Here is a 24,000-nt window from a genome sequence, read left to right as displayed (position 1 = left end):
AATAGAAGCCAAAAATAGACCTGCTTCCTGTGTGGGCCATGTTGACATTAAAACAGTGATGTCACCTGCTTCCTGGCAATTGTTGGCTTTAGGGGCACAGTCAGAGTCACAGGGACCAATTTTTTTTTTTTTTTAAATCCCAGGTGGGGACTTGCAAATAATGGGATCATACTGTATGACTAATATAAAGTATGATGTTTTTGGTGGAGCAGCAAAACCTGATTTGCTGTAATTCAGATGAAGATGCTCATCTTATATTCCCCAGCTTGTAATTACTCTTCCCCTCAGTGAGGAAGCGACAAATTAAAGCCAGGAGAAAAACGAATCCCAAAAGAACCTTAAAATCAGAGATATGGTAAATGGCCTGTATTTATATAGCGCTTTTCTAGTCCCTAAGGACCCCAAAGCGCTTTACATATCCAGTCATCCACCCATTCACACACACATTCACACACTGGTGATGGCAAGCTACATTGTAGCCACAGCCACCCTGGGGCGCACTGACAGAGGCGAGGCTGCCGGACACTGGCGCCACCGGGCCCTCTGACCACCACCAGTAGGCAACGGGTGAAGTGTCTTGCCCAAGGACACAACGACCGAGACTGTCCAAGCCGGGGCTCGAACCGGCAACCTTCCGATTACAAGGCGAACTCCTAACTCTTGAGCCACGATCGCCAGTGAGATATCACTGAGCGCACCATATAAACAACAGCTTTACATGGAGATCCTCTGAAACACACTGCGTCAAGACTACGTCAAAACATCTTGCATAAACCTTATCGGTAAAAGGTCTATTATCATTAATAGTCATTAGGGAAACAAGGTGAATATCTCCGACCTCTTCAGTCGCTTAGGCCCATTTTACACCTGCCATTTTTTGTGTGCGTTGCATGTTGTGCCACTGCACAGTTTGTTTTTCTATTCTTGGCTCCATATGATGTCAAAAAATATGGAGCAATACCCTTTATTTGGTATTCCAACTCTGTAACATGCAACGTCTGTCTGCTCAGGAAACTGAATTTCCCGGAGGAATCCACCCAAGGGATTAATACAGTTTTATCTAATCTATCTAATCTAATCTAAAATACAAAAGCCCCTCCCACTTGCTTTCAACCCTTTCTTTGAGCCAATCAGAAGAAAGTTAGTTTCAAGACAAAGGTGCTAAAACAGCTTATTTCAGCTAGATGATGAACTGAGGCTCTGCACTAAGGCTCACTATAGGATCTATTCCAAACCCGAATCCAATGTTAAAAATATGGAGCTAGAACACAATCGCTCTTGTGTTGTATCTTATATCTGAAAAAACATCTTGACTCCCTCACGGGGCTCAGCTCGGACCCAGCAGACCACTGGGTTTGTGCACCACTGGAAACCCTGAGGCCCATAAACATCACGCTCACAGGCTTCATGCTATAAAGACTTATGTAGTCCAGTGCCAAATGTCACTATCAGCAATATCAGTCAGTATGATGAATGTCTACCTCGACCTTAAGCGATATAGTACACTTCGAAAGTATGTAAATATTGATTAAACCAAGTGATTTATTGCTCAAATCATCTTTCAAGCAAACAAACAAAGCTCCTGCTACTTTCACATTCTACATATGTGAGACATCACTGAAAATAGTAAGGCTTTTACTGCTTTACATAACTGCAAGCTTCAACATTTAATATATTCATTACGATAATTAATTTAATTATGAAAGCAATTCCCTGTAGTGATATAATCATGTAACTGCATTCAAACATAGAAAATCCCCTGTAGAGCACAAACAGAACTTTACATGAGCTCGGAAGATTTCATTGAGTAAAACCCACCTTTCTATGGTGGCTTTTATTGAATGAAACCTAAAGGTTAGAAAAATTGTCAGAAAAAAATTAGGGACCCACCTCTCAGGAAAATGCAAATAAACAGCACCACCTACTTACGAGACACATAAAAACTTTGTTCACACGTTAGCTCACCTGCTGTCAGTCGTGTGCCAGGGTAGTGTGTAAGGGCCGGGGTGGAGCTGCATGGCAGGTGGAGGGGGTGGAGGAGGGGGGAGAGGTGGGGAGTTGGCAGTGGGGAGGCAGGGTGGTGCTGGAGGAGGGGACGGGGGGGGAGGGGGAGGGAAGGGCAGCTCCGACAGCTTTGCCAGGTGCCAGGAGTGAGGCCTGATGAAAGGGACACTACGTCTGTGGAGACAAAAACAAAAACAAAAAAACACAGGTGAGAATCAAGTGTTTAATCAATCAATCAGCTGATCAGAGAGGAAAGTAACGGCCCCGATAGCCAATTTACCGGCAGTTCAATGGTACCTACTGCAGTGTCCCTGTATTACAGGAACACTGCGTTCTTCTACTAAAACACATCCAGAAACATCCTTTAGCACCACTTGCAGGCCAGTTGAATTTAGGGGACTCCTGAGATTTTGGTCAAACATAAAGAAGCGGCTGTGGTGTTGTATTTCCCGCCCGGATGCTTCCAGTGTGTCTGTATAAATGTGAAACATGCTTTTCCCCTGGCAACTAATGTGATTTCCTTGTTTTTAATAGGGCCGGTTTTCCTTTTTCCTACCTACTTCATGTCTATGGGATCTTTTTACCCACCACTTCTAAGCAGGATGTCTGAATATGATTAATATAGGCAAAATGTATAAGATGACATGCTTGTTTGCAACCACAAGCCTAAGTGTCTTGGATCGTAAGAGCTCACATAAAATGTATGCCTACAGCGGCAGCGCCGTGCCAACCTAAATCCTGTGGAAACGGCTTCCTCGCAAGCTGTTTGGACTTCAGCGCTATGTCCATTAAAAACTCATCTAACGTGTACAGTAAGCCCTCCGGTCTGATCTAAAGCCAGGCATTCCAGTGTATCCCAAGATATTCACTAAGTCCCTTGTTCAGACTTCCGATCACATATGCTCGCCAGATTCAGCTCAGCCCCCCTGCAGACAGACTGCAAGATGGGCTGATTGAGCAGAAGAAAAGAGTGAGAAGACTAGGCAGTTATAAATGTTACATTCCTCAAGTTTGAATGGACCTTTATGGTGGTAATCATATCTTTAAGAATAACACTGACTTGGACATACTGTTGCTGGATGGAAATAACATACTCCTAGTTCCTCTATAGAGAACAGGAACTAAGAGGTGTGAGCTTGAATCAAACTGAAGTCAGAAAAGCTGGGAATTTGCTGAGAGACTTCACCCAGTGAGAAACTTACTTTAAAAAAGACAAAAGGTTCAAGTATCTGGTGCAAAAATCTTAGATGTAGAGTATAACAATTAATAAGCTTTAGTAAAAAGGAAGAGTTTTTGGAACCAAAAGGACGCTTTTGGATATTTAAATCAAAGAAAATCTCATAAAATTCAATTTGAAATGATTTTCTTTATTGTATTTTACTTCATTTTGACTTTTTGCCACTGACTTTGACTCGGCTTGTTTGACTTGACATTTTCTTTTACCTACTCATTGAAAAATGCCATCATCAGTCAAATAACAACTCAATTAACCTAAAATTTCACAAAACTGGCTCGCTCCAATTTCAAATACACTTCAACCTTGACTGGCATTTAATCCTTTGACCCGAGAGCTTGACTTGTCCCAAAAGGTTTAAAAGTGAGTTTGAAAACACCCGAAATACCAACTGGATGACATGGTGGATAATTATGACAAAAAAGGGCCAAAGTTTAATTCCCAACAACACTCCAATGAGAGGACTATTAAGGTCATCAAGCACAAAGTACAAAAAATGTAAAATTAGACTATTTTGGAAAAACATAGGGAAGTACAGTTTTGAGAGAAGAATGCAGATCCTGGCACCAAGAGGGAAAGGAAAGGACCATTTTTGCATATTATTGTTTATGATAAAGCAGGGGCAGGAGACCCATTTCCAAAATAAACACTCCAGTTTCCTGATTCTGGCTCCTTAAGAGGGATTTCTATCTGAACCCGCTGATTGTTCAACTCTGCTGACAATGTCCTTAAATTATCCCCTGAGAAAGTTTATGCAGAGCCTGCGTATGTGCGTCTACACTCCTACGTGTATGCTGCACTATGTGTGGGAACTATCTAAACTTGACCAGACAAAATACCATTATTGAACAAAATACAAACATTGACAGACCCCCCCCCCCATTTCTCACTGCCACCTCCTCAGTTTCTCCAAGTTTAGCTTTCCAGAGATTGATTACTGTGAAAAATCAAATGTAGTAATGCCAAAGTCAGATGGAGATAGTGTGCACGACAAAGGGTAAAAAAGAAAGGAAAAATGTGCCGACTCGTAGCTTAAAAGAAAACAGAGCGCTGATCTGCTGTTGTGCAGCAATGCAGGGGACAAGGGAAAAGCTCTCCAAAACCACAAAGCCAATCAGTGCGTTTCCAAAAGGCTGAGAGCAGCAGCCAAGAGGGCAGCAGTGATCAAATTAGGGGATTTACAGCATGAAGAGCTGCACCTCCAACATAGGAATACATAAGTGTTCTTACAAACTTGACTAAAGTGCTGTACAGCTTAAAACAAAACCAAAACAGAAAGTTTCACAGTACGAAAACTTGGATGAATGACTAATAAAGTATTATTAAAAAAATAAATCTCAGCTAATAAAATAATAAACAAACAAAAAAACCACAGAAAACATATGTTTGAATAATTTCTGTAAGTCTCCATGCAGCATAGAAACTGACCGTGAGGCTATTCTACAGCTTTGGAAAAGCCGCCATTAACCTCCTGGCGTCCACACATGTGAACATCACATTTTGGGTTATTTAGACCAAAGTACTCAATTTTGACTACAACGGCCTGATATCCACTTACGAGCACATTATACCGCTACTGTTCTATCGAAATTTTAAATGAATATCCTCATATGTGGCTCTTATTTTTCTTAGAAACAAAAATCAGGTTAAAAAAAAATCTGCAAATTCTTTGTTTTTACATTCATCAGGTTCCAATATGTTCAAATATCACAGAGAAATTAAAAATGCATGCCGTGGAAGAGTTCAGGTCTTAGGAGGTTAAAGCACAGCCTCCTTTACCCTCTAATCCCGATCACAGGGCAATAACAAGTACTTCTTCTGATAATGTTACAGTGGTAGAAAAGGGTCAAAGCTGTTACGAAAATTTTTGGTCAAAGATTATTTAAAATGAAGAAGACTGTGTTTAGTTCAAGTTTCCTAAACCAATTATTAAAACATAGGGTTTAAATTAAAAGCTGTGTTTATGTCAGTTACGAAAAAATGAAACAACTCACAAAGGACTAAAACATTAGTGTTAAATGTACACCGTAGGTCTCTTATAACTGAAAACTCTTAGGAAGCCCTACATCCTAATCTGACATGGACCTCCATAGAAATCTACATGTCGCATCAATGCAGCCAACAATGACCATGATTGGCCAGTTGCATATCCATTGAGTTCCCCTGTTCATTCTCAGATGCTTTCTTGCAGCTTCACAGAATTATGGGTAATCTTGCTCTATTTCCTGGAGGGTTAGTTTCTGAACTATTGGAATGGATGTAAGGGAATGCACAAAAAAAACAGCAGGGAAAATCTAAGGGTATATATATACTGTATATACATGCTACAGCAAGAAACTCACCATAAGAAAAACAGCTACCCAGGAAGTGAACAAAAAGTCCCAGTGAAAGAACCGGTTTCCCTGCTTAAAACTGTTTAATTTTTTGTTATTTGGACTTTTTGGCAAAAAAAAAAAAAGAGGCAAAAACTTTAACCTATTTTACTCAAAACTGTTGAAGATCTGTACTACATTATAGTAACATTATTATAGTAACATCCACAGGGACTCTTTTATTTATGAAAAACAGGAAACACACAAAGGACCCGGCTCTTACTGTCCTTTTAACCACGGTGACTGAAAGATCTGGATCAACGAAACAGGCTTAATAATAAATCCACAGAACTCCCACTTTCCTGTTCCTGACACTGTAACCCAATTGGCTACCTGTCCCCCAACTGGCAACAACAAGCAAAGAGGAATCACATGAAGCACATTTTTCAAATAATTCCCTGGCACACCCTGAACAGCAGCTTGTCCTTGACGTGGAGTCAAAGTTAATGAGATAAGAGATGATAATTGTTCCGTTTTGACCGCAACCAATTGGGAAATTCAATCACGTTGGCTCTACGTAGCGAGCTTCTACTTCAACATGTATTCTCTGGGAGTTATGCAGGTTTTTAGGATCTTAAATAGAAGAGCTGGATGGAATGAGAGAAGTGGCAAGGAGACGAGAAGAAGACACAAGCTGGCGACAGCAGTCAAAGGCCGAGAAATTATAAATTCTCAACTCTGAATGAGCCTCTATTAGAGGATCTGCTGGAATGTCCCACTTAATGGTCAGCAACGGCAACAGCTGACTGATACCACAAAGGTCACAGCGCATAATCTCAGTCACACACACTGTCTCAATACAGTACAGACCGAATGCCAGAAAGGCGGCTGGACAAACAAGTAAGGACTGAAACTGACTGAAGACACTTTGCTTTGGAGACAGGACGGATTCAGTTTCTTTAAAGATTCACAGCGACAAGAAGCTGTGATTTTAAAATGAGCCAGAGGATGCAAATGTCCAGATTATTCCTCGTAAGTTTGAAAATAATGTTGCACAAAGGCTGTCAAACTTACCAGACTCCCCAAGCTGAAGCGTCCACTGTCAAACTGATCGGGTCTCTTCACAGCTTCCCTGACAGCCACAGTTCAAGTTCAAAGACACTCTGCTGCTTTAAGTCCCATACACAACACTCTCTTGCTTTTATGGTCACAATTTGGAAAGAAATTCGTCCTCAAGCCAGCTGAGGTCTGATAAGAGTCGATGTGTGACTTGAAAGTGGAGTTCAAGCCAGAGAGCTTGTTGTCCATCTGAGGAGGTAAAGTAGGTGGCAGGTTCTGACCAGGAGGGAAAAACCAACCGACAAGCCTCATCTCCCCTCTCCCTCCTTTTCCTCTTTACTTCCTCCCTTGCTCCTCTTGCTGGAAGACAAAACATGACTATTACTCCCTCCTGTATTCTGCATTTCTCTCCTTACTTCCCTCCCTCTCCTTGCCTCTCTCTCTCCCATCTCATTCTTTCCCTGCCTCTCTCGCCCCCTCTCAGGCAGGATGTGTGTGTCAGTGAGGGAGGAAGTATTGTGGAGGGCAGATAAAGTAGCGCACGGCTGCTAGAATAATACCCAGAGTTCCACACTGTTATTGTCTGACGGGGGTGTTCAGAGGTACTTCCTCCTTGTGTGTGTGTGTGTGTGTGTGTGTTCGTGCACACGTGTGTTTGCAGAGCATGAAAAAGACATCGAAAGAGTAAAGACAGCAGAGTGCTGGAGAGACATTGGGGGGGGGTTACACTTTGGCAGAGAGATGAGAAAAACAAAATGTGGTGAAGGAAAGGGAACGTAGTAGAGGATGGAGAGGTCTGCAGAATAATTATAGACAAACACAATGAGTGGTGGTGATGGATGGACAGTAGAGAAAACACTGTGCTACTGATAAGAAATATTATCCTTTGCAATTCAAACTTTGTGCGCTAGTGTTGCTCAAAGGACAGAGCAGCGGGCAGGAGGAAAAAAAACTGGTCAAATTCTAGCCTCTGTCTCAATGTTGGCTCCCAGTGATTCACGAAACAGGATTAATGGGGGGGGGGCATTATGATCTCGAAGGTTTAGTTTTGTCTTGTGGTTTGTACCCTTTTCCATTGCAGTGGTGCAATTTTGCCCCTTTGTAAAAGAACAAACTCATTCAATGTTAGTTTCACCTTAAACTGTGATTGCTAAAAGAACTTCTGGGAGAACTACAAGCAGAGAGCCGAGTACAGCTGTCTCAGACACACACTTAGATAAGCTGTAATAAGTTGTACCTAATAAATTTAAAATGTAATTTTTAAGTTACATTTTAATACGAGTATTTACACAGTATGTATAAATGGGTTACAACAACAACAAATGCATTGCAATCATATCTTCATACACTGTTTGTTTTTTTTCATTTAAAGCACATTGGTTTTTAATTTTTAATGTTATATAAATAAAATTTACTTATGATGATTCTTTTTGGAGAGTGGGTTTTGGATATACTAAAAAAACAGAACAAGAAACAAACCTAACTGTTCCCAGTAGGCTTCTAGTAGCTTAAATTATAATCAAGTGTTGTTAGAAGGAAAAAAAGCAACAACCACATAAAAATCCCATCACGGCATTCCCAGTTTAGACTCTAGCTGGGAACTTACCATGCATGTCGTTAATGTACTGCCTTATCGTTCATTTCATGTCAACTCTCAACCATGCACTTCTAGAGGAAAGCATGAAAGACCATTTATACTTAAAATACACAACTGAAAATCCACATAACATGACAGCTGAAATACTTTTAAACTAAAGCTTATGATGATGATACCAAAATTGCTTTTTCAATTAGATTATAAAATGTTGGAAAATCCCGAATTCACAAAAGAAGCCAGAAAAACTTCTGATAGGTTCTTTGAATTGCATAAACAGTCCAAAAACCAGATGTTAAGCAGATGTTAAAATTACAGTGGTTGCCTTTAAGAAGCTGAGGCCAGAAAATGTCTGGATTTTCCTTTCTTTAAAAAAAAAAAAAAAAAAACTAAACTGATTTATCCTCCAACAAGTTTTTTCAGATTAATCTATCAACTGATTACTCAAGTTTCAGGTTCAATGCAGCTTGTGGGTCAGAGTGGACATTTTTTCATTTTAAACCAATTTAGATTTGGGGAGAAAATTTCGCCCAGTTGTTTGAATGAAAACAGTGTTGGATAAGAGAGATGTAGAAAGCTATATTTATGAGGGTTTCATAACTTTTTCTTACAGATACCGTGAGGAAAACTTAACTAACCTGCAGTCAAAACGTAAAACTGTTGGATTGTTTGCTCTGCGCAGCAACAGACCACCAAGGCACGCTTAAAGAAATTATGATCATCCATTGATTCCAGTAACAGGTGAACCAAGCCAAACACCCACGAAGTTTATATAAAGATGATCTTTCAGAGGGTAAACTCAGCCTCAAATCTGCATTCTTCTTGATGACCCATAGGGGGCAACCAGTGTGGCTGCACAATCAAGTCTGACTATATAGATGTCTATGGGGAAATGATTGTGCTTCTCACATGATTTATGACCTCAGTAAACAGTTTCCTTGTGACTTTGCGGTCCCCAGTCACAGCTTCAAGACTTGTTTAACGTGGTATGATGTTGATTTTGAAAATTATGGTCCAATTTAGAGTAAAATCAGGCTTTTTACTGGTTCAGAATAAGTCTTTGGAAGGTGAATACTTTCACTTAAGGTAAGTACTTAAGTTGATTGGTCTACATTTGCTTAGCATAACGAGTCTTCGTTACCTTACTTAGTCACCGTTTTCCTGTTATTTCCAGCCATTTGATAAACAACAATAATGTGCTTTATGCCTGCGTACATTAAACCTCACAGAAGCAAATGGTTAAAATTTCCTTTTGGTGTGAGCACAAAACCTATTTGGTGAGTGCCAAACACTGAGAAACACTGGGTCTATTTTGTGATTGACAAATCTATACCTTTTGAGCATGCAGTATCGCTCACTTTTTATGTTTGATATCCAAAGTCTAAGATGGCACTCAGATCCAGGCTTCAAAAACAGGAACCAGTGGTCACTGTGACTATTTGCACCTTTTATAAAAGAGTCTTTTGTTTTTTTTCTTCAGAGGGTAAATTCACCTTAGCGGTGTCTGGCTAAAAGTGTATCAATGTCACTATCCCCTCAATACTGACCAGACATGAAGCTTGCAGAGCAAACAGCAAGAGGTGAGTGTCCAGCATGAACGGTGTTAAAGTTTAACCAAGCACACAACCGCTGATACTTAATAACATGAGGCCCTCTGTGGGCTTCAAAGGACTTCCTGGAGACGTATATCTCCTGCAGACCCCACGGAAAGCACACTGTGTACATGCATGTGGGGAGATTCCTTACATTCCCTGTCTGCTCCGTCAGGGTCAAGGGTCAACTATGCTAGAAAGCCTTAAACAAGCTCACCTCCTCCCCTCTATCCCCTTTGTGTTCGCATGATAAGAATCTATTTGTTTGCTTAATGGGTCTCTCTTGTGTGTGTCTGCATGCAATCAGACCCTTGTTTGTTTGCCTTGCAGCCCCTCATCACCATTGATTATGGATTTCTGACTGGTACCCGCTCGTAGGCATGCATTTACTGCGTAGACACACACACGCATGCAAACATGCAGGCTAATTCCAAAGGGTTAAACACACACATACACACACAGCTTTCGCATACCAGGTAATCAGTACAGTGAGACTAGGCCCATACCAGAGGCTGATGGCAGGAAGGGTGAAGTCCACTTTAGCCTCTGCAGCACAATGTGCTGTTTGTTACTGGCTGATCCCTTCGATTGTGTGCGTGCTGAGTCTGAAATTAACTTTTTGACTCACAAGATAAAAGCACAGTTAGATTAAAAATAAAACCCCCAGCAAGGATTTTTTTTTACAGCAAATAAGATAATATGTTCAATACAACAGAATACCAATATCTAATTTTACTGGTTAATTCAATTTTTTTAAGTAATCAGTGCCTCCTGTTGTTAGAACTACATTAGAAAATTATTTTAACACAGAAGGAATCAAGATGAGTCTAGTGTCAGAATGTAGATAAGAAGGAGACCTTTCATATGATGCAACTTCGTTTTGACTGGTAACTAGGGCTGCTCGATTATGGCAAAAATGATAATCACGATTATTTTCAGTGAAATTGAGATCTCGATTATTTGACAATATTTATTTAACCCTTTAAGACCTACCATAGAACCAAGTCCGCCAGAGCTTATATTATTTTTTTTACATGCTGTAGTGCCATTTTTGGGAGCATTTCAAGTTGCTATACATCAACACAACTGTTATAGCCCATATTTTAATAATATGTATGCATTAAGTGCATAGTAACTACATTAATTGCAAGAAAGTGCAATAAACTACAAAAAAATTGAAAATCGTTTTTGTTTTTTTTACATATATTTCTACTTGGGGAAATTTAAGAGGCTTATCCCTCAAAACTTTAAATACAAAAAAGTTGCAAAAAATAGTTTCCCACCACAGGAAATTTATTTTGAGTGTCTTCATAGTTTTATTTTGGAGATACAGCAATTTTTATATACTGCAGGAAAAACAAAAAACAATCCTATGATGCAAATTTGCAAAGAAAACAGCAGGTGCATCAAAATAAAATATTTCCAGCAGTGCAATTCGAGTTCTAAGCATCACAGAAACTATTCAGAAAAGTATAGAGTCAAACATGACTTATAAGAACACCAGTATAGGCTTTTAAGGCCTACAAGTAAAAAACTACATTTTCTGCGAAAATGACATCACTTCCTGTTTCGGACAGGAAATGGCGGACATGCGATAGTTCGCGTTGACGTCTTTTTCAATGTGGGAAGTGTTACGAACAGCTGATCGGATCGGCAAAGCGTGTTTCTGGAATGTTATGTTTTTGTTCCTGCAAGCGCTTTTTATGCAATATTTGCAAAGCTTTATGTGGAAGGAAACCGTGACCTAGGACAAGCTGATGGCATAAGATGTAAGTACAACTCCTCCGGTTTCATATGCAAAACAAATTATTGCGCTAGCTTACGCGGTTCCGGTTCTACAGGGATTTAAAGGGTTAACAATAACAATGTATTGAATAATGACTTTAAAAAATAATATAAAATAGTGTGCAAATACTGATAACAGTGCAAATGTTTGCAATATAAAAAATAAATGAAAAATGTAAACATCTAAGTTTAGTGAACTTTGCAGTGTTGCTCTGTGGTGCAGCTATGACACCGTAGCAAAGTTTACACACTGTGTCTACTTGATCCACGAACCCATAATGTTTCCACACCACTGAAGTTTTTTTTTTTACCTGTCTTTTCAACCAACGGCAGTCACTCTCCTCTCCAAATAACTTGTGCTTAGCTTTCCGAGCTTCCCTCGGGTCCTCTTAATTGTTGTGATGCGTGTTCGAAATGCAGAGAGGTGCGCTCGATTTGCCACACGGAGCAGCGCGAGAGTAAAGCACAAGGGAGGGGCTAATAATCGGCTCAGTCATTTTTAATGATCGTTGAAAGCCCAGATCGTAATCGTGATTAAAATTCGATTAATTGAGCAGCCCTACTGGTAACCCATCTCACGTTGTGGTATGAACTTGTAAAGTTTATCCAACATGCACTTCACAAAGTTTTCTCCAGTGAAACTATCAGAAAACAGAAAAAACATCCAAGGTACCGATGTTGGTTTCTGTTACTCTCTGTTAAAGAAATGAAACCACTGCAGTTTCTTATTGAAATCCCGATGTATCCCATGATATATGTACTCAAAACTGGTCATAGAAAAACAAAACTGTGACCCCCTTTAGATTGTGACACTGAGAGGGGTATAAAATTGATTTGACTACAGTTTTAAGCAGAATTTCAAACTGAGCTTAAATGTATTTTTTTTCTGCCGTAAAAGATTCAGATTGTAGCGCTCTCATATACTTGTGAAACTTTGAAGGAGTTAAAAAGCACCAAATTTCAACCCATCGCCATGTACATGATGGTCTGAAACCTAGAAAACATGAAGGTATAAAGGTCATAACAGTGACTGGAATGGAAGCATTTATTAGGTCACCATCCAATGTGAAGGTTTATGCTATAGTGGGCCTCAATTAACAGTACTGATAATTATCAAAACCATTTTATGTTTCTTTAATGGCTAATTCACCAGTAGCTAAAATACAGTCAAAAGTTTAAGACCACTAGAAAAATAGCAAAAAATCATATTTTGCATGGTTGGATCTTAACAAGTAGATCTTCAACATGCAACAAGAAGAAATGGGAGCGAGACAGAACATTTTTTAAGCATGCTACTTATTGAAAACAACACTTAAACTGACAACGCTTAAACAGGCTTAAACAGGCTATGATCAAAAGTTTAAGAGCACACCTCCAAAAAATCCTGTAAACCGGCCCAAAAATTAATCAAAGTTCCAAATATGAACTCAGTATTGAGTAGCTCCACCATTATTGTTGATCACATGCTTGATGCAAGTGATTCCATGAGGTGTGAGAGAGAACATTTCTCCAAGTGGTGAAGACTGCCGTACGAAGGGCATGCACTGTCTGGAACTGTTGTGCACTTTTGTGAACTTACCTTGCCATCCATCCCCAAAGGTTCTCAACTGGATTTAGATCAAGGGAACATGCAGGATGGTTATTCTCCTGGAAGAAGTCCCTTGTCCTGCAGGCATTGTGTACTGTAGCGCTGTCCTGTTGAAAAACCCAGTCGTTACCACACAGATGAGGGCCTAAGTCATTAGAGATGCTCTCTGCAACATCTGGACATAGCCCTCCTGAAGCTCCACTGTTCCACTGAAGGAAAAAGCACCCCAGACCCTCTACTGTGACACGTAGAAAACTTCTCAGGTGGGATCTGCTTTTCATGCAGGTAATGTTTGAAACCATCAGGACCTTCAAGGTAAAAAAAAATTCTCATCAGAGAATAAAACTTTCTTCCTTGGTCCAAACAGTCAGTTCTTTGGCATTCAAGGAGATAAGGCCTTTGAAGCCCTTCAGTCTCAGATGCTGTCTGATGGTTACGTGGTTGCAGTTGGCACCAGTAACGGCCTTAATTTGGGTCGAGGATCATCCAGTGTCTTGACGGACAGCCAATTGGATCCTCCGGCTCAGTGATGGTGAAATTTTTGGGTCTTCCATTTGACTTTTTCGTTCCATAACCCTCAGGATCATTTAAGAAATTCCAAGTGACTGTCTTACTGTGTCCCACCTCAGAAGCGATGGTGTGCTGCGAGACTCTGCTTATGCAGTTCAACAACCCAACCATGTTCAAAAAGGGACATTTTTTTGCCTTTGCCATCAGAATGTCATGACAGTGTGACATCAGCAGTAAATCAGCCTTATTCGGTTTAAGTGTTGTTTTCAATAAATTGCATGCTCAATTTTTTTTTTTTATCTCACTCCCATTTCTTCTTGTTGCATGTTGAAGATCTACTTGGAACCTTGTTAAGATCCACCCATTGCCATTTTTCAAGTGGTCTTAAACTTTTGTTTGGGACTGTACCATTATGTTATCCATGAATGTTCAAATTACCAGTTTCCCAAAAAAAGCATAAACATAGTAAAGACCATTATTTTCTGATTAAGATGCCAAATTACAGTTATTTACATGAATTACTGAACAGAAAATGAGCTTTAAGAGTTGAATGTTGTCCTTGACTAATTTCTGACTTCTTTAGTCCACTGTGCCAACTCAAATTTTGATTTTTTTTTAATGTTCAGAAATATATGAAAATAAATCTGCTTCTGGTAAATAATGACGCAGGCTCAATGCCTTAGCTACATGCAGACTTATCAGTTTTACTGTCATTTTAAGTCCATCCCAATAACAAATGGCTTTGGGTTTTATGTGATTGATGTACATTTAAGTGGTGCAATCCTTAAGTTAAACACCGTTAATTTCAGTTCCTGTGTATATTGCTGAAATGTCTCTGAAATCAGCGTTATGCTACCATTTACTACATTCAACAATCTGGAAAAGTTTAAGCAACATTTTTCTTAAAGAACATCACTGTGGTTTGCAGAGATGGGCAGTAACGCGTTACTTGTAACAAATAACTGTAATCTGATTTTTTTCAAGTAACGAGTAAAGTAAGGGATTACTATTGCAAAAATGGTAATTAGATTACCGCTACTTTCCCATAGGAACGCTGCGTTACTGCGTTACTAAAACCGTGATTTTTTGTGAGAATGTCTCATGACAGTGACGTAAGCAAGTGTGACATTCATGACAACAGCTGTGTGCAGATCAACAATGGATCATATATCGAGTGCGGGAGAGAGTATGAGCGTGCAGCGTTTAAAGCGTGGAAGTACTGACCTTACTTTAAGTTTGATTCCATAAAAAGTGACAAAAACATTAGTGTCCGTTGTGCGTGGGAAGAAAACTTCTTTTTACAGCGAAAAAACCCCTAAACTTCCAAGCAAGCACCGAGTGCACTACGATGTAATGGGAAATTCACAGAGAAACTTGCGGATTCTTCCACTGACCGCTTCGGCTCACCTGCACCAGGGTAAACCTCCGCCTACCCTGCTCCTGCTTTACAGGTGAAAATATGGACTGTCCCACCAGGGGAGAGAAAACTTTAGACTTACTGTATGCTAACGTCAAGGATGCATACAGCTCCTCCTCCCTCCCCCCACTTGGTAGGTCAGATCATAACCTGATTCACCTCACCCCCCGCTATGTGCCAATTGTGAGGAGGGAACCTGTGACCACCAGGACTGTCAGGAGGTGGTCAGAGGAGGCAATAGCGGAACTACAGGGCTGTTTCGAGGTGACCGACTGGGAAACACTCTGTGAGCCTCACGCCGAGGACATCAATGGGCTTACTGAGTGTATCACAGGCTACATAACTTTCTGCACCGACTCCATTGTTCCAGCTCAGACTGTTCATTGTTACCCAAATAACAAGCCGTGGGTGACTAAGGACATCAAAGCCCTCCTCAACAACAAGAAGAGGGCTTTCAGAGGGGGCAACAAAGAGGAGGTGAGGAAGATCCAGGTGTTACTAAAGGACAAGATCAGAGAGGCTAAGGACAATTACAGGAGGAAGCTGGAGTGGAAACTCCAGCAGAACAGCATGAGAGAGGTGTGGAGGGGCATGAAGACCATCACTGGATTCAGGCCAACCAACAGCAGGGGAGCTGAGGGAGGTGAGAATAGAGCCGACGAGTTGAATCTGTTTTTCAATAGATTCGACACCACAGTGTCTGCTCCTACCCCCACAACCTCACCTGCAGTCAGCCTGGAATCCAGAGCCACACCACTGTGCCAGCCTCTCTCTTCACATGTTGCCTCCTGTGAGATTCCTGACACCCCTCCCCCACCCATCACCTTCACTCAATACCAGGTTGAGATGCAAATGAGGAGACTTCACTCAGGCAAGTCTGCTGGACCAGACGGAGTGAGTCCCCTTGTCCTCAAGACCTGTGCCCCCCAGCTGTGTGGAGTCTTTCATAAACTGTTTATGCTGAGTCTGAGTCTGCAGAGGGTCCCGGTGATGTGGAAGACATCATGCCTCGTCCCTGTACCAAAGACGCCTCGTCCCAGTGGCCCCCAGGATTACAGGCCCGTGGCACTGACCTCCCACATCATGAAGACCCTGGAAAGGCTCATCCTGGACCAGCTGCGACCCATAGTAAGACCACATCTGGATCCCCTTCAGTTCGCTTATCAGCCTCGTCTCGGAACAGAGGACGCCATCATCTACCTGCTCAATCGTGTCTACACCCATCTGGACCAGCCGGCGAGCACTGTGAGGGTCATGTTTTTTGACTTTTCCAGTGCTTTCAACACCATCAGGCCGACCCTCCTGGGTGATAAGTTAGCAGCGATGCAGGTGGATGCTTCTCTGGTGTCCTGGATTGTTGATTACCTGACAGGAAGACCACAATATGTACGTCTCCCACAGTGTGTGTCTGACAAGGTGATTAGCAACACAGGGGCACCACAGGGGACTGTCCTCTCCCCCTTCCTCTTCACCCTCTACACCACAGACTTCAGCCACTGCACAGAGACCTGCCATCTTCAGAAGTTTTCTGATGACTCTGCGGTGGTTGGATGCATCAGCAGGGATGATGAGACAGAGTACCGGGCTGTGGTCGACTCCTTTGTCACGTGGTGTGAGCAGAATCATCTGCAGCTCAACGTGGCAAAGACCAAGGAACTGATCGTGGACTTCAGGAAGACCAGGAAACACTTGACCCCTGTTTCAATCCAGGGGGTCAGTGTTGACATTGTGGAGGACTATAAATACCTTGGAGTACACATTGACAATAAACTGGACTGGGCTAAAAACACCACAGCACTTTACAGGAAGGGCCAGAGTCGTCTCTATTTTTTGAGGCGACTGAGGTCCTTCAACATCTGCCAGAAAATGCTGAGGATTTTCTATGAGTCTGTTGTGGCCAGTGCGATCCTCTATGCTGTTGCATGCTGGGGGAGCAGGCTGAGGGTCGCAGATGCCAACAGACTTAATAAACTGATCCGTAAGGCCAGCAATGTTGTGGGGATGGAGCTGGACTCCCTCAAGGTGGTGTCGGAGAGGCGGATGCTGTCCAAGATAAAGACAATGTTGGATAACACCTCCCACCCACTCCATGACATGTTGGTCAGTCACAGGAGCTCGTTCAGTGAGAGACTGAGATTACCGAAAAGCACCACTGAACGACACAGGAAATCATTCCTGCCTGTGGCCATCTCCCTGTACAACGCATCCACTTAACACACTGTTTGCTGCTACACATGTTTCTTTTCCAAATATTTATTTATAAGTGACTTATGTATGTATGTATGTATGTATGTATGTATATATATGTATATATTGTACTATTCTTAGTTAGCGTATTGTCCGTCTTGTCTTAATGTTGGTTTAAAATGGAGCACTGTAACAAAAAATAATTTCCCCCAGGGATCAATAAAGTATTCTGATTCTGATTCTGATAGAGCAAAAGGACCGCTGAGTCTTTGACTTTATTTATTTTCTGCTGTGTTTTACTTGCATCTATGTCAAAGAGTGAGTGTAACAAAAAAATAAATAAATAAATTATGTGCTGGAATGTGCAGAAAATAGGCTTAAATGTTAAACAAATTTCTTACAGTCAGAGAATGTTGCATATAATTAAATTTTTGCTTGATGCATAAAGTTAAAAGATTAAAACTGATAAAACAAGTTTTAAAAAGAGACTTTTCCATTTGATTACATTTTGTATGATGGATTATGTAGAAAAAGTAGAATTGGGCTGAAAGATCTATCGGTTTATTCAGGTTGTAAATCGTGTTTTTAAAAAGTAACTAAGTAACTAAGTAATTAATTACTTTTGAAAATAAGTAATCAGTAAAGTAACGGGATTACTTTTTGGGGGAAGTAATCAGTAATTAGTTACTGATTACTTTTTTCAAGTAACTTGACCAACACTGGTGGTTTGTAACTAAGAAGTAAAAGGTCCTTCCTGCTGATGCACAGTAAAACTTTAAATGACAGATTCTTATGTTATGAAATGTGTTCGAATGGCAGTAACAGCTTAAGATAAGACATATAAGGGAGCGGAAGTTTAAACACTGAATAACTGTCTGGCACTCACACTGTTTAAGTGCCAAAGAGAGTCGAAATGTCAGATGAAGTATAATCTGAAACGTGGTTGAAATGCTGAAAGTTCAGGTAATAAGATCTGAAACTATCAGTAAATACTGAAAGACGCAGCAGTTAATTCAAATGAAAGTGCTGAAAGTAGCTTATATAGTGCTAGCCTAAACCTTAAGAGACAGAAATCACTCTTAGCTGACTTGTTGTATTTATATTTCAAGCAAAGAACAGCGAAGGAAAGAAATCATCAGAAAACAACCATGTGAGGTGTCTTCATACAACCGATTACGTGTATAAAGTTCTTCTGCGTCAAACACATCCTGTTCCAAGTTACAAAATGCATTTCCACTTGTTTTTTTCCCCTCAGACACACTAACTGATGCCACAGAAAATGAGAACATTTCCTGTTTGAATTCAGGTTTTTTACTGTGAATGAAAGGATAAGACTAGTTTTATCACCTCTGATCTTTTCATGACAATTTATCACCTAAACACTTGCACCCTATCAAAATCATTGCTCTGTACATTAGCTTATCTTTAACTTATGGGCAGTTTTTAAACCATTTCCTCATGTGAATGAATGCTCAGGGGATTCAATTAATAACTATTTGAATATATAGATTTGCTTTTTAAACATTAACTTGTATTGCCATGTAATTAACCAATGGAGAAGTACTTTTCAATTTGTCAAAGCATAATGTGCGTTTAAGAGCACGTAGCTTCCAGATCTAAAAGTAAAGCTATTATGGAAGTGAATTAAACCTGCACTGCTTTTAATGGCGACCAGGTGATGGCTCTGGTTCCAAAAGTCCAGCTGTATAGAGATGAATGGGAAAACAGCCTTTAACTCCCATCATTTAAGACCTTAAAAGCTTTTGGTTTCAGTCTCTAGTTTTAAGTCTTCGTGAACAACAGGAAGTTAACTTTGTAAATTATGCTCCCCATTAGAGTCAAGCAGGGTAAAGGAGGGTGTGCATTTAAAAAAATATTCCTCTACAGCAGATTCTTAAGAAAACAGTTTGCTTTGATGACAGACCTTTGGTGCTATCCTGCAAACTGTAACACAATGCCCCATTTGTGCAAATATCCATAGTGGAAAGGAGGAAATGTAAATTAACCGAAATCAGCATCAGATTGTTAAATTTGAGAGTTAATGAGTATGTGAAAAAGCTTTGGCTCTGTAATGTGTTCTGCAGCAGACTAACTTGTGAATGACAGTCAGGCTTATCTTTTCAGTGAGGAGTGTGGCTGCTCTTCTCTACCGCCACACATTACAGCAGCTCCACCGTCACTTTCAAAGCCAACAAGTTTGCACATAATTACTTAAATGCAGGATGCCACAGACACCAGCCCCGGTATGTGCAGATCTAAAATCTGAAATAAGGGGCTTATTTCTGACGTCAGTGTTTAGGCAGAGAGATTAGGAATAGTTGTAGAATTATTTTGTGAGTCTTCTGACACTCTTAGTCAGGTTGAAAGTGTCTTTAAAGGAGAGGAACAACTTGTTTCAGAGGATGAACTGGTGGAGTTACATCATGACCCAGTATAAGATGAATACAGATTATTTTGGACTGATGCAAAGCTTCTCTGATAGCGTGCAAGAATAAAAAAATATGGAGCAGAAAATGAGTAGAAATAAGTCATCTTTAAATTGAATCAAGTGGCGTTTTTAACTGGATTCATTTTATTTACTACTTTATTATTATTATTATTACTTTATTTACATTTTATTTTTACTGAAGTAAAACAGGGATTTTACAAAATAAAAATGAAAACAGTAAATTCACTACATACTACATTATGGCTCATCTGTCACTGCATGTCAATGAGCACCACTCAACCTACTCGAGTCTCAGCTGCCTCAGCTAAAGCCTGAAAGCATCATGTTCACTAGTATGGCTCCTGTACAACCTGAGCTTTCTTACTTCCATTTCTAACCTGTTTCCAATCACAGTGTCTCTCCATCTTTTACCACTACCTCCCTGGCTGTTGATGGACTAAACATAAACTTTAGGAGCTATGGGAAATCACCAAAATTAAAGTTTGGAGCTGAGCTGATCACACTTAAGGTCTTGGTTCATGTGTGTCCACATTGGCCCCTAGGAATTTGTTTTAATTTGAGACGACATTGTCCATCTGTGTATGTGTGTATACATCTGCGTGTGTGTGTGTGTGTCTGTCTGTCTGTTGGGGGGAGTCAAACCAGTGTCATGTATCACAGTTTAATGGGCCAGTTAATAAAAAGCAGGCCGGAGGAGACAGATAAACTGTTGCAGACCACACGCATTTAGGAGAGACTCAACCACATGTTAATGCTGATACAACACAGTGTTAGGGCAGCTAATCACCATTTCCAATATCTCATTAGAGATATTAGAGAAATACCTCATTAGAATATAATCCAAAACATGGGTCTCGGACTGGTTGGAAATTATTTTAAACTGGTTCTCAAATCAGTCAAGATATAGTTCTTACCTGGGCAGGAAAAGTAGGAGAGAGAGCAGTAGCTTGGGGCGTACTGAACCCATGCCACCAAATGAGCCTCATAGCACACTGGCGTCTAAACAGGTTAAAGAGAAAATATTAACATGCTTCTCTGAATCAGGCTTTAAACAGAATATTCAGAGCAGTCTAAGTCCATACTGAACTCTGAATGCTGTCGAAGCAAAGCGGGAGAAGGTATAACGACGTGCTTCAAACAAATGATTAAGTGACGGGCTTCACAACAACCACATTTTGGTTAAATAGGGATTATTTTTAACAGTGGATTACACAAAGCTACTCTGATAGTGATATAACCACCAGCTGCTAGGCCTGCTGGCAGATTGTCACAATTACCTGCAGTTTTCTGCAGGGTGCTACTTTTATAATTGTTTTAATCTGACCATCACTGTCACAAAGACCTTTCAGTTTCAGTCCCAGCTCTGCATGCCACTCTGCTTGTGTAAAGTGGACTCCAACCTAAAAGTTGGTGTCCATCCTGTTAATTTAACATTTTGCAGGAGAGCAGTAACCCTCAGACTAAAGCACATAAACACACGCTCTCTTCTGTTCACAGTGTCGATATTTCATGCTAAACAGTGTCAGATCCAAAATCATTTGCAGTTGGGGCTCTAATCAGACCCAGAGTGTATGTATGTGTGTGTTTATCTGCGTGTGAGGAAGAGGTTTTTGAGGAATGCCAGGAATGTCTATTGTTCAGTTTGGGAAGGAGTGATGGGGGGCAGGCTATTGTGTTTCATGGTTCTTGGCACCGCAGATCTCAGTCTTACACCGGTCTCCAGGGGCCATGTGGTACAAAAAAAAAAAAAAGCAAAACAACGGGATGTGTGTGTGTGAGTGTACTTTTTAACCAGCTATCTGTCTGTGGAAAATTCCCCCTCAGAATCGAGTATGTTTGAGTGTGTGTGTGTGTGTGTGTGTGTCTGGGCCCACAAATCCCTTTGTGACAGAGTCAAACAAGCGTTCACTAACAAGAAAAACAACAAAAGAAACAAAACCGCTCGCCATGTAGAGCGAGATGAGCCGGGCTGTCAGAGGAGAAACTCTCTTCCAGGAAGAATGTTTCAAATGAACACGAACAAACAAAACTGCGAAATAGAGTAGCACTGCTAAAACAGCCGGCCTGTGGACAAAATCAGAGAGATTACAGCAGTGCGAGGCAGGAAGCGAAATGTTTAACTTAAGATTTTGTTTTAATCTGTAAAACATTCAGACAACACTACAACTGATTGAGCTAGACTAAATATACAGGTGAGGCAGGATATCACTGACATTACAGCTAATTTAACTGGGAATGTCCAGGTAATCATGTCCTCTTTTACCCGTCAACACACTTCAATTACAATCCCCCAAAACATTCAAGACTAATAGAGCTTAATACTCACAATTAGAGGCACTTTTGTGAGCTGAAATTTAATTATTTAACCGTACTCTGATGAAGCACATCGATTCTGGTATTAATATTGACGTTTTAAGGAGTTAAATGATCCTGAAGGTTTCATCTGGAAAAATAAACCCACAGCAGAGACAGAGCAGGATATGGGCCAATTGCATTGTATTGCACAACAAAGAACCGTAATGTTTCAACCATACCTGCCAGTGTCGTTGGAAACAGCATTTTTTTGACTAGAGATTGTCAAGGGTCTCTGGACGTACCTGACTGAGGCCTCAGTGAATACAGTTTTGCATTTTTAAAAATATTTGTTTTATTTTTGTTAAGTTTTCAATTCACATTAGTTTCAGTTATTTCAGGTACTTTCCAGAGTAGGTTTGCTAGTTTCAGTTTAGTTTTTATTGTTTAAAAATGTTTAGTTTTAGCTTAGTTTGTACTAGTTTCAATGTTAGATTTAATCTTTTTAAACCTTATACTATAAAGGTATTAGCTGAAGGCTGAAACATAAGAAGTTGAGAGTACAGGCATATTGGGAAAGGTTGATTCACAGTGGAGGCACGCTGTGATAACAAAACTGAAACCAGCAAAGACTAAAATTCTTCTGTACTTTTATTTTATTGTTGTTAGTTAAACACAAAAACGTTGTTTCATTTCTCTATTTTTGTAAAGTTTCTAGTTTTTATTTATTTTTACCAGTTAGGTAGAAAGTTTCACCACATCTACTTTATTAATTTTTCTCTATTACATTTTCCATTAATTTTCTGAGGTTGGAGTATCACCAAGCACTTTGTGCCTCACATATCCTCTGCTCCTCATCATCTTGCAAACTTTTAATGTTTAAAAATGATGCATTTCCTGGAGTTTTTATTCCAAATCGGGATATAGTTTAATCTGCAACAATTTTGTGTCTCATTTTCTGCACGAGTTAGTTTCTAAACCTAAATTTGATAATTCACTCATTTCCCATGTGAGCATTTCTGATGTACATGAAAGTACACCACTGATATGACAAAGGATTCAGTAAGAAACAAACTTGACCTCTGTTTGTGAACCGTTGACGTAAAAAATGATTATTAAAGAAAATAAGAGACACTACGTATAATACAACCACAGTGGAGCCAGCAGATGGCAACCTGGTTTCAGTTGGTTCAAATTAACAAGCACTTATTGAAGCCATTATCTTCTCATAGATGTGAATGAACTGATGTGCAGTGCGGCTGTGGAGAGGCTTAGTCAAATAATAAAATAAAACAATATAATTAAAGGCTCGGCACACTCTACCACTTCTATGCACAGTTAGAGATATTTAGTAATCTATCCATCGACCTATCTAGCTGTCATCAACCTATTCACATACATTTACAACCATTCATAATCTACGGACCTCAACCTATCTACCAGCCCATTAGGGCTGCCACAAACGATTATTTTGATAGTCGACTAGTCACCGGTTATTTTTGCGATTAGTCGACTAATCAGATGATCATCCATTGGAGGTAAAACGTACAGCTTTTTGCACCAGCAGCATCTGCTCTAATATAACTATCATTAGCTTACAGCTTTAAGTGTTTAAGGTATGTGCTAACTAAAAATAAAGACAAGATGATAGTTTATTAAATTTTAATGAAATCTGCAGATTGTTTAGATGAAGTTTAATAAACTCCTTGCTATCTAAAATATAACGGGACAGCGGAGTATATTCTGTATATTATATAATATTATATAAGCTGTCTGCTTGACGTTTATTCAGCTGTGTAAAAACTATAACTTTAAACTCAGCAAAACCGATTTACTCAGGAACAAATAAAATACTAAAAAATGCCAAACAATATCATTTTTAAGTTATCTAAGTGACTTATATATATGTTTAACCTGAGTAGCGAAAGACGGCGGTGGGTTTGAAAACGATTGGCCGGGAGCTCTAGTGAGCCTTGC

The 24,000-nt window shown here is 40.1% G+C and overlaps 1 protein-coding gene across 6 annotated transcripts in view; it reads right to left on the bottom strand.

Moving 5' to 3' along the window:
• The window catches only part of shroom4 (shroom family member 4), a 111,355-nt gene that overhangs the window by 28,452 nt on the left and 58,903 nt on the right, over positions 1-24,000 (bottom strand). For 3 of the 6 annotated variants that reach the window (XM_085395726.1, XM_085395734.1, XM_085395744.1), the window contains exons 3-4: positions 13,160-13,275; positions 1,966-2,178 (exon numbers count right to left, since the gene is read on the bottom strand). In XM_085395726.1, the coding sequence (XP_085251852.1) occupies positions 1,966-2,178; positions 13,160-13,167 (221 nt within the window). In that variant the 5' untranslated portion in view covers positions 13,168-13,275. Of the gene's footprint in view, positions 1-1,965; positions 2,179-6,624; positions 6,979-10,301; positions 10,415-13,159; positions 13,276-24,000 lie in introns of those variants that run through there. The other 3 variants (XM_085395760.1, XM_085395751.1, XM_085395718.1) reach the window with 3 other exon arrangements.

The sequence above is a fragment of the Rhamphochromis longiceps genome, linkage group LG3 (assembly GCF_057381845.1).
Source record: "Rhamphochromis longiceps isolate RC_006_pf linkage group LG3, R_longiceps_female_GT1.1, whole genome shotgun sequence".
NCBI classification, from domain to species: Eukaryota; Metazoa; Chordata; class Actinopteri; order Cichliformes; family Cichlidae; genus Rhamphochromis; species Rhamphochromis longiceps.
The sequence above is the reverse complement of the archived record's forward strand: the minus strand, read 5'-3'. Positions and strand labels throughout refer to the sequence as shown.